The sequence below is a fragment of the Apodemus sylvaticus genome, chromosome 1 (genome assembly GCF_947179515.1).
Source record: "Apodemus sylvaticus chromosome 1, mApoSyl1.1, whole genome shotgun sequence".
Lineage (NCBI taxonomy): Eukaryota > Metazoa > Chordata > Mammalia > Rodentia > Muridae > Apodemus > Apodemus sylvaticus.
The window spans coordinates 48,786,863-48,798,138 of NC_067472.1; the positions used below are offsets into that span (position 1 = coordinate 48,786,863).

Sequence of the window (11,276 nt, forward strand, 5' to 3'; positions counted from 1 at the left end):
CATTTTCAAGTTCTCCTGATCTGAGTAAGTAAGAAAACACTATAGTGATGAAGGGAGAGATTTTTATTGTACAATACTTCTTGGAGTTTTGGGTGACATATTAAGAGGAAAACAGAAAAAGTCCAATTAGTTAAATTAGATCCTCAGATAAATTTTTTGATATATATATATATATAAAAAAACCAGTAACGTTAAGAAGAGCAAAGCCAACAGAACAGCGTGTTAAGGATTCAGGTCAGATGAAGCAAACCTGGGCCTTAAATTCTCTAAAGAGTAAGAAGGAACCAGGGATTGACTGACTGACAGGATGAACTGAAAGTTAGGAATGGGGACAAGAATAAAGCATTATAGAATTTTTTGATACAAAGTGCACCACATTCATATATTTCCTTGCCTGGAATGACTTGTCTGTTTTCTCTCTGTTCATGGGTACAGCATGCATGTAGTGCTGTTGCCAATTGGGATACACTGACAAACTTTACTAAACTGAGAAGCCTCTCACTCAGTGTTGTATGTTGTGGGAGGCCTGGCATTTACCAGTAACCTTCTTGAATGCAGCCTTGACATCCTTGTTTCTTAGGCTGTAGATTAGGGGGTTCAGCATGGGAATGACCATAGTGTAGAAGATAGACACAACTTTATCTTCTTCCAGGGACTTTTTGGAGCCACTCCGTATGTACATAAAGATGAGTGTCCCAAATAAAAGAGTCACAGCAGTGAGGTGGGAGATACATGTTGAGAAAGTCTTTGCTCTTCTGCCTGAAGACTTCATTCTCATGACAGTTTTAATGATGAGCAGGTAGGAAATGAGGATGACTAAGGCATTTGCCAAAATTACAAAATTCCCAAAGAAGACAATGATAATTTCAACATTTGTTGTGTCACTACAGGCCAGCTTCAGCAGGGGTGGGAGGTCACAAAAGAAGAAATTGATCTGATTATTTTCACAGAAGGAGAGAGAGAAGGTGCATGTGGTACGCAGGATTGCCCCACACACTCCACAAACATATGCTCCTACTACTAAACTCCAACATTTTCTAGGGCCCATGGCCACAGTGTAGAGTAGTGGATTGCTAATAGCAACATAGCGATCATAGGCCATCACAGACAACAGGAAACACTCTGTACCTGCACAGATAGTGAAGAAGAAGAACTGAGCAGCACAGCAACCATAAGAGATGACTGTTTTGCCTGTAGCCAGTGTGGCCAGGATCTGAGGGGTGATGACTGAGGTATAGCAGGTATCCAACACAGATAGATGGCTCAGAAAGAAGTACATTGGGATGTGGAGTTGGACATCTACATGGATAAGAATGACTATGCCCAAGTTTCCCAGGATGGTGACAAGATAAAAGCTAAGAAACACCAGAAAGAGGGGAATCTCCCACTTGGGGTGGTCACTAAAACCCATTAGGATGAATTCAGTTACTGAGGTGATGTTATTCTTGGCCATGGAGTCAATGTAGATAGTTTGTTCATCAGAAGATAAGTGTGAATTTTAAAGAGATGAGAGCTAAAGGATAGCCTTTTTCTTTGTGATGGAAATTAAATTTCTAATCCATTAGTATTTGTAGCGATTATTTTCAGAAATCTTGAATCTTCATTTTGCACAGCAGAGTTTCACTTTTTCAAATTTCCGTTTCGGTTGATTCTAGTGTAAAATTGGAAATTTCTGTAAAGATAAGTGGCACATATACTCCTGAGGTTTACAAGGTACCAAAATATCTGTTCCTCTCTTTTGATTCGCTCATAGATACAGTGTAGACATCTGGTTCACATATGATCCTCCATCCACCAAAAGTTCAACATAATATGTGTCATTTTGGACTTCAGTTCTACTGCTTTTTATAATTTATGTACTGAACACAGCTTTAGCCTTCCATCACCGGTATCAATTTAATCTCCTTCCCTTACACAGCCTTTCTGGAGTATGGAAATGGGAGCTGGCTCTTCATATTGACTAATTTCTTAGAGTGCACATCCACATGTTTTTGTTATTATTTGACTGTTTAGCAACACAAATGATCTATTCCAGTATTAATAACTAAAATTCTTCATTTACCACAGTCTTGATCACTCCATATGAAAAGGTATCTTCTTTTACACATTACACTTAACTTTTTGCACTGCTTGTTACATCATAATTACAAGTATATTAAAACTTGTAGTTATTTTTTACTTCAGAGTCTTTGACAAAGTCATATAACTTCTTTGTACCTCAGTTGCTTTTGGTTGTAATTTACTTAGCATATAAAAGTAATTGGTTTCCTTATGCCATACATATGCCATACTATACACATATACACATGCACACAAGTGAGTGTGTGTGTGTGTGTTTATGAGATGGTGTCTTATCTTGTTCTTATTTTTATGCCTCCCCCACCCTTACTGGCCTCTGTGTCTCTCCATGTATAATTGACAGTCTAGAGAGAATCTGTCCCTACATTTTTGTTGCTTCTAGAGAAGCTTTCAAACATCAAGTTTGAACAAAAAGAGCAATGAATTCTCTTTTCCTGTTATGTACTAATTGCTTAAAGAAACTATAGTTAAATTTCTATATATTGAGTTATGACAAATTTTCATTCTTCTAATTTATTTTTTACATATGGTCCAGTTCCTACATCATTGCACATCTGTGCTTTGCTGGTCATTTTACTACTCTATCCAGAAATGCCTTTGAAAGTACCTTATATTCATGTGGCTCCAAGAAGCTTTTCAAAGATAACTGAAATACTTATGTTGCATTTAATGGAAGACATTGCTATCATTCACCTTCTACTTTCAGTATTTTATTGATTCCTGCCATGAAGTTTGGGTGACAAAATAAGACCAGATATTTTGACCTATCCTTTTCCCTCATTCATGAAAGAGCTTGAATCCCTATCTAAGACGTGTGCTTCCTCTACCCTATGCTATTTCATTTGAATAATTTGATCTGATGTCTAATTCCACACTACTTCAGGTTGGAATTTCTTAACTTTCAGTCCTTAAATATACAACTAAACTGTAATTATGTGAATGAGATAATGTATAAATTATGTTCCATTAGCACAACCTGGAATTTTATTTGGTGTGACAACATGAGACTTCCACTGTGAAAATATAATCACCAATCCTACATCAGATAGAGGGCTAATATCCAATATATATAAAGAACTCAAGAAGTTAGACTCCAGAAAACCAAACAACCCTATTAAAAAATGGGGTAGAGAGTTAAACAAAGAATTCTCACCTGAAGAACTTCGGATGGCGGAGAAGCATCTTAATAAATGCTCAACTTCATTGGTCATTAGGGAAATGCAAATCAAAACAACCCTGAGATTTCACCTTACACCAGTCAGAATGGCTAAGATTAAAAATTCAGGAGACAGCAGGTGTTGGAGAGGGTGTGGAGAAAGAGGAACACTCCTCCACTGCTGGTGGGGTTGCAAATTGGTACAACCACTCTGGAAATCAGTCTGGCGGTTCCTCCGAAAACTGGGCACCTCACTTCCAGAAGATCCTGCTATACCACTCCTGGGCATATACCCAGAGGATTCCCCACCATGTAATAAGGATACATGCTCTACTATGTTCATAGCAGCCCTATTTATAATTGCCAGAAGCTGGAAAGAACCCAGGTATCCTTCAACAGAAGAGTGGATGCAAAAAATGTGGTATATCTACATAGTGGAGTACTATTCAGCCATTAGAAACAATGAATTCATGAAATTCTTAGGCAAATGGATGGAGCTAGAGAACATCATACTAAGTGAGGTAACCCAGACTCAAAAGGTGAATCATGGTATGCACTCACTAATAAGTGGATATTAACCTAGAAAACTGGAATACCCAAAACATAATCCACACATCAAATGAGGTACAAGAAGAAAGGAGGAGTGGCCCCTTGTTCTGGAAAGACTCAATGAAGCAATATTTGGCAAAACCAGAACGGGGAAGTGGGAAGGGGTGGGTGGGAAGACAGGGGGAGAGAAGGGGGCTTACGGGACTTTCGGGGAGTGGGGGGCTAGAAAAGGGGAAATCATTTGAAATGTGAATAAAAAAATATATTGAATAAAAAAAAGAAAATATAATCTATACAACTAAAACCTACTAACTCAACATGATACATCTATTTTCATACATTTTAATATTTGTAAACATGTTTGCTTGCTTCCATACCCTGTGACATGATTTAATGTTATTATTTTGCTAATGAGAAAATTGACTCCCAGTCAACTTAATGGCTGTTTGAAGTTCAATAATTAATACTATATAGATCTGAAACTATCAGAAGGCCCTGCAATATTTCCCTGTTTCACAGATAAGGATTAATTTCTCTAGGATCTAAAATTGAATTGAGGCCCTACAAAATCTAGCCATGTAAGATCATCATGGTCTTATTAATTGCCATACTTGAAGTACAAACATCACAGACTGTTAATGACTTAGTGGAAGCTACCCTTGTGTCAAAAGTCCCTTGAGATCTAATCAGGGCAATCTGCCATACCACAGAAGAAATGTTTTTCTGTCTTATTCCTTCCATCCCTCTCCAGGAAGAGTGGCCAGGGATGAGTTTGGAAGGTACTCTTGCTATTGTTCAGGCTCCATGGTTGTGGTCACTAGATAAGAAATCATTAAGTAAATCTTACAAGTCTATTTCTGTCCTTGGGCTTCACATATCAATTTTACATTGTGAAAAAAGTAGAGGATAGATCATACAATGATGATTAAAGAGATTTCAGTTTTCACAAGATTTGTTTTCTGTGATGAGGAGTTTGGGATCACTTGAAAAGATTTTCTTAATATCTATACTATTGAAAACATATACACTTGTCAACTAGTAATTACTGAATTTAGACAGCACATAGAGATCATCTACAATGATTTATAGTTACTTAAACATCATATTGTTGGACCTAACATCTGAAACGAAATGCCTCTCTACTTACTGGTAATAGTCACCCTGATCATGGCAAGGCTTGTCTTTATTTTACTGAAAATTTCCCTGCCTGGTCATATTGCCTCAGTCCTGGACCTTATCCTGATGGCTGTTACAATAGTGTAGTTAAAAGATATATCCATACATGTATATTCCTTTATATTTATATGTTTAGAAACACATATATACATTATATATACAACTTTATGATATAATGTACCCTCTAATTTTCTATATAATTTGCTTTTGAGAATTATATATGCAGAGCAGGAAAGCCTGGTTAGTTACTTGTGATTTTGGAAGAGTCTTCCTTGATATGATTATGGAATATTTAACTTATCAATATCGCAAAAGATGTTTTGTTTCTGTGGTACCATTTAAAGAAGTTATATATTGTCACTAAGAAGAAATTAAATCTCTATGTGTCTATGACTATCCAGCAGAGATTCAAGTGGGTTAGTATAAATTCTGTTCTCTTTGTTATAAATCTGTTTCTTTCTATCTAGATTTCTTGTAACATCTTTATAATTTAAATAAAAATATCTCCTCACAGTTAATCAGATGTTTTTCATTTTCTATGCAGATAAAGATGATATACTTTGATACCTTTCTCAAAATCTATTATGAAAATTTCAAAGTCCTTCTATGTCTTGTGGGTGGAAAGTGGTGTCTCTGTGAAGGATAGACAGGGTAATCAAAGTTGTTGAGTAGAGACCAGGTGACTATAGATGGTTGCCGATGTATCCACACTAAGTCTGTGCAACTCCTACTAGGTCTACCACCTGTCCTTCCCCCACCTCTGTATGCTGAAACTAGATATGAATATCCTATGGATAAATCCTAGAGATATAAAAGAATTTTCCCATTAATACAATAAAATGTATTTGACGGTAGAACTTTCTAATTTCATACTTAATAGGGCAAGATGGATCTACCAAACTATCTTGCCCTGTTAGGAGAAGAGAATTGCCTTTCTGTCAGACTAAAGCCAAAATTCTAAATATTAACATCCTTCACTAAGACCATTAAACAAATTACTACTGTTTGAGAAGTATATTAAGGTTGATTTTTGGACTTTTCTTTAATACATATTTTCATTCTTTTGTCTCTTTTACCATGTTTTCTTTGTTATGATTTAGTAAAATTGCTTAGCTAATACAAACCTCAATTTTCTGGAAAAAAAAATCATTGAGAACATAGTAATGGTAAAAAAAAAACCCCAGGACTTTTACATAACATGGTAGAGTTTGCTTATTTCATAATACAATTGCTATAATGTTTTACAGAAGGAAATCAGTTAAGAAAAGGCTAATGAAAGCTAGTTTTGTACTATGTTCTACTGCCATCCTGGAATGAATCTAGAGTACAGGGAGGCAACATATTTCTGAACACAGAGCACCTTAAAAAGAGGAAAGGAAAATTTTATGGTTAGTGCATATTTCAGACTAGGACACTTTTAGGATTAATACTTCTGAAATATGCACTACAGAAATCTATGTGATATCTGAAGTAGATAAGGAGGGAAAAAAGATTCTTACTCAAGAACTTTTTAGGGAGTGAATAATGGTCCCTACATCTTGTACTTATTTTTAACTTACAATCCTCTCTTAAACTCTTTCTCTTTCTTCTAAAGTTTGACTCTCCTCAGGGACACTGGAAGAATTCAACAATGTTAATATTGTTCACTTTACTGGAATTGATGTCTCAATATTTAAATAAATATATATTGAGAACACGTTTTGAAACAAGTGAATTCTAAACACATCATAAGTATTACTTCAATTTAACTTTATAACAAAATTGAGAGCTTTCCTAAAGTTGACTTAGTGATGAATAGGAGCCTTGCCCAAAATAAAAACAAAGCAGTAAGTATCACCAAAAGCGAACTACTCTTACCTATGTATCCCACACAAGACTTGAACTTCCTGGATAGACATGACATTAATTACAAATTCCAATGGAAAAGACCAGATTCTCTGTATAGTTATCTTCCTTAGTTTGTATAGATGCTACTTTGAGGCAACTATCTTCTCAGGATGTCGAGCGATGAGGTAGTTATGTCATAAGTGTCACATGGAATATTACATCTGAATTCATTTGGTTTGCATTTGAACTAATATGTGTTTGTTTAAGCATTTCGTAGATAGCAGGTAAGTTGTTCAGAGTGCCAACCTAATTCTTAGATAAATTCTTAGATTTTCTTACAATACAATGTGGCTGGTATATAAAATGCACTGGAAGGTAGTTCTGTGAGAATAATACAGTGGAAAAGAATTCCCTGGATCATGATTCAGCCCCAGGGACAGCTCCCAGGACTCTGGAGAGAACCTGTTCCTGCAGAGAGAACACACATCCAAAGAGACAAGACTCATTATCACATCTTCTCTATACATCCTAAAGGATAGAGAAAAACATTTTGGGATTTCATAACTACCTTAACCTGTTCACACTCAGAATTCAATAGCATTTCCTGCTGAAGTTCACTTCTTTTTAGTCATTAGCCATTATATTTTGGCTGCAATTAGTCAGGGATAATAGTGGAACTGTAACTCCGAACAGGGGATTTTTGGTGAAGTTCCTTTTATAATATAGACTTCCTTAGTCCTCATGTGGCTTTTTGTCCCTAAAAGTCACTTTCATTGTATTCTCAGAGCTTCACAAGGAAGTGTGATTGTTGACTCTGAGGAGTAAGTCTGGCATGTGGTTTGAACACACCTCATTTGCTACTGTACATAGTAGCTTATTAGTTCATCCTCCTCAGGACCCACTTGTAAGGTTTCTCTGCTACACTTACTATACTGCAGTTCTTATCTTATCTCCATACCTGCAGCTTACAGTCTCCATGTTAGAAGAATACAAATTGAGTTTGTGAGTATTTTGTGCAGTGGTTAGTGGTGATGCAGTGCAGAAACTCAAATCTGATGAAAGTGGGAAGAATGAGTATCAGTGGAGGGCTCAGCCACAAATGAAATGTTTATGCCATGTCTTTCACCAAAGCTTTTGGTGTACTGTGTAAGAGAGGAGAGTAAGATCATAGGAGCCAAAAGTTATGGAGAACTGTTGCCGCCAGCGGCCACATAGGAACCGGAATACCTGGAAGAGAATTCTGAGGTTAACGGGAAGGGGGAGAAAGAGAAATGAGTCAAGAGGACAGTTGCCCATAGAGACCGACTTTACTATCAATTAGCCAATATTTATAATCTTTGGAAAAACCACCCTGCCCCCCAAATGGCCGAGAGTTCGTTAGATCTTCTTCTCAGCGGGTTGTCTGCTTTCAGTCACGCAGTTTTCTGCTGGTCTCCGGGTGGAGCTGCGCTAAGGCGGCCTTGGTAGTTAAGGTGAAAATGGCTGTATTGTTCCCAAGGGAACAAGGGCTGGAGATAACGCCAAGGGAAGGGTGGAGGCTGTAGGCCAGGAATGATAGGCAGGAGATAAAGCCTGGGGAAGGTTGGGGGTTGCCAGCCAGGAGGGTCATAGCTAAATGCTGTGGTGGGAAGGGACAGAGAACTGTATGAAAACTGAGTTTTCTGGATATGATAGGGCCATTTCACTGCCACTCTCTGCATCTGTCATTGACTGAAAAAGGTCAAGCCAGTCAGCATTCCTGTGTGGAGCATAGAGGGATTCATAAGTCCTGTTTAGATACTTCTTTATCACTGTGAAGAGATACCATGAGCAAAGTAACATAAAAGAGGGCATTTAATTGGGGCTTGACTACAGTTTTAAAGAGTAAGTTCATGAGAGTTATGGCAGGTACCATAGTGATAGGCTATTGGGCAGAGTTCTGGAACAGTAGCGGGAGGCAGAGAAGAGACAGGCTGGGCCTGGTATTGGCCTTTGAAACCTCAACATCCATCCTTAGGGAAACACCTCTTTAACAAGATCATAGCTCCTATTTCTTCCTAAGCAATGGACCAACTACGAATCCAACATTCAAATGTATGAGAGTATAGGAGCCATTCTCATTCAAATTATCCAAATCCTCCACCATTAACTAAAAAATTCTGGGTGAAGAAGAGTCAATTTTCTTACTCAATGAGTTAGTACATTAATAAAAAAGATAACAGCTGAGAGAATTAAGGAGTTGGGGTAAATCATGGAGGAACTGGGGATAAATATGGTCAAATTACAATGTTAAAAATTGTCAAAGAATGAATAAAAAACACAAATTAACCTTGTTTTCTACAAAACCATATTTATTCTTTTGTGGTTAGTACTAACTCCTCAATGCACTTATGAATAATACGTTTTGCTTTCCTCTAACAAGTTGTGTTATCCTTCTGTCTAGTCAACTCACCCTCTGTCCTATTTTGCTTGATTCTAGTCACTAATATTTGGTCACTGCTCTTCCAGCAGGAAAACTCCCAAAGAGAACAATGGACATCAGCCTAGCTAAGTAGTTTCAATCTTTTCCTAAATTCTCCCTCTTTCCTCCTCCTCCTACTTCTTCTGCCCCTCCTCCTCCTCCTCCTCCTCCTCTTCCTTTTTCACTCGTCTTTTACAATTACAGATGCCAGATGTTGGAATAGTATTGCAAAGAAGAAAAGCAACAATAGAACAAGAATCCTAGTCACTTAGGGAATTTCACAGAGTATTTGGATAATATTTGCTTTTATTTCACAAAATACTTATGTGGTAAGACAGTGTCTACTGATTCCAGTTTTCCCTACATTGTATACAAATCTGAGTGGTAATTGAGACATAGCAGAGAATAGGAGAATATGAACCAATGAAACATTTTTGAATATATATTGAGGAATTTGTAAAAATGAGTGATTCTGTAACATTTATTTCTCTCCTAGATATTTTTATTCTAACCCAACACAAGCTGGAATCATTTTGGAAGTGGAACTCCTGGTTAAAAGTATACCTCCAAAGGACTTTCCTATAGGTAAATTTGTAGTATAAATTTTCTTAACTACTTATTAATGTAAGAAAGCATAAAAGGATATGATATTCCACTTAGACTAATATACCTAGCAAACCTCTATGCTTGCATTGAACAAGAAAGAAAAACCTTCCACAACATAAGCAGCCTACATTTTATATATAACAACCCATCTTTGAAGAAAATACAGAAAACATACAGGCTATATGGATGTCCATCGTGTTTCCTGTAGCCAGAATAATGCTGGTGTTTGTGATTCAGGGTGCCTCTGGGGTCCTTGTTTGGCTCCATGGTTCTACTGTATCCCTGGGACATGTTCATGGTCTGTGCTCTCACCAGAAATCATGAGGATGCCCACGATCTGAGCTCCAGCTGGATATAAAGAACTAGGACTACTTTAGCTGTCATATAAATGACTGGAGATACACAACTGCAAAAGGGGAACAGGGGCAGCTTCTGTTACAATCTCATCCCCAGCTGTTGAACCATCCCTTTCAAAAGTAATAGTCTAAAAAGGAAGTCATCAAAGAGATCTCCTCAAAACAGTGATAGGGGTATTGAGGTATAGCTCTCTGTTCCATAAATGATGGCTTCTGATAATTGTGCAGGTGGAGAAAAACTCAATTTTCTTTATGGGTCAGATCACTGGGGGTTTAACCCTGCTTCAGTACTCATATGGAGAATACGAATTGAGCTTTTGAAATATTTGTTGTGGGTACATCTCAAGGTCTTGTGAGGATGGACATAGAAGGGATGAGAAGTGAGTGTGATTAGGGTGTATGAGGTAAAATTCCCAAAGGATCAATGAAACTAATTTTGTGAAATAGAAAAGAAACAAAACCCACCTGTTTTCTGCAAGACAACATTTTAATTTTAAGGATAGTACTGCCTTATAGTAACAGGATAGTCAAAACTACTCTAATCAAATGGAACCAGAAACAAGTAGGCATCACTATCCTAATGTCTGACAAAAATAGAAGTCAATGGAATACTAAAGACTAAAGAGTAGAGATTAAAAAGAGACACTTGACTTAGTAGATGGTAACCAAATTATTAATAATCTATTTATGTACTAAACTCTAGATTTCACAGACTAATATCAATCCATCAGTAATAGGCAATTTCAATACCTTCTTTATCCAATAGACAGTTAATATGGACCAAAAATAAATCAGAATTTCATAACCCATTGATAATATCATCAGATAGACTTAACAGATATCTATGTAATGTTTTAGCCAATATTATCTACATATCATAAATGAAATTGGCCAGTGTAAATCACTTTAAGTTGTTGAGGAGTCTTCAGAAAGCAAAGCAGAGAAGAATTTCCATCTTCTTCAAAATGAGATTGAATCCTGGTGGGCCTTGTGAATAAGGATAAATATTGGATGAAGAAGAATTAAGATTGATAATGTAGGGGACCTTTTCTGAAGTGTCTTTCCTTTGAGATCTGAGAGAATACTA

General features: G+C 36.9%; 1 protein-coding gene across 1 annotated transcript; it reads right to left on the bottom strand.

The window, feature by feature from the left end:
• Window positions 1-502: 502 nt before the first annotated feature.
• LOC127677849 (olfactory receptor 9I1-like) lies at window positions 503-1,453 on the bottom strand. Its single transcript, XM_052172825.1, has one exon. The coding sequence runs from the start codon at window positions 1,451-1,453 to the stop codon at window positions 503-505; it is 951 nt and encodes a 316-aa protein (XP_052028785.1).
• Between the last annotated feature and the right edge of the window lie 9,823 nt (window positions 1,454-11,276).

Bases quoted from the DNA above. Each gene is read 5' to 3' on its own strand.
- LOC127677849 (XM_052172825.1), bottom strand. From the start codon at position 1,453: ATGGCCAAGAATAACATCACCTCAGTAACTGAATTCATCCTAATGGGT.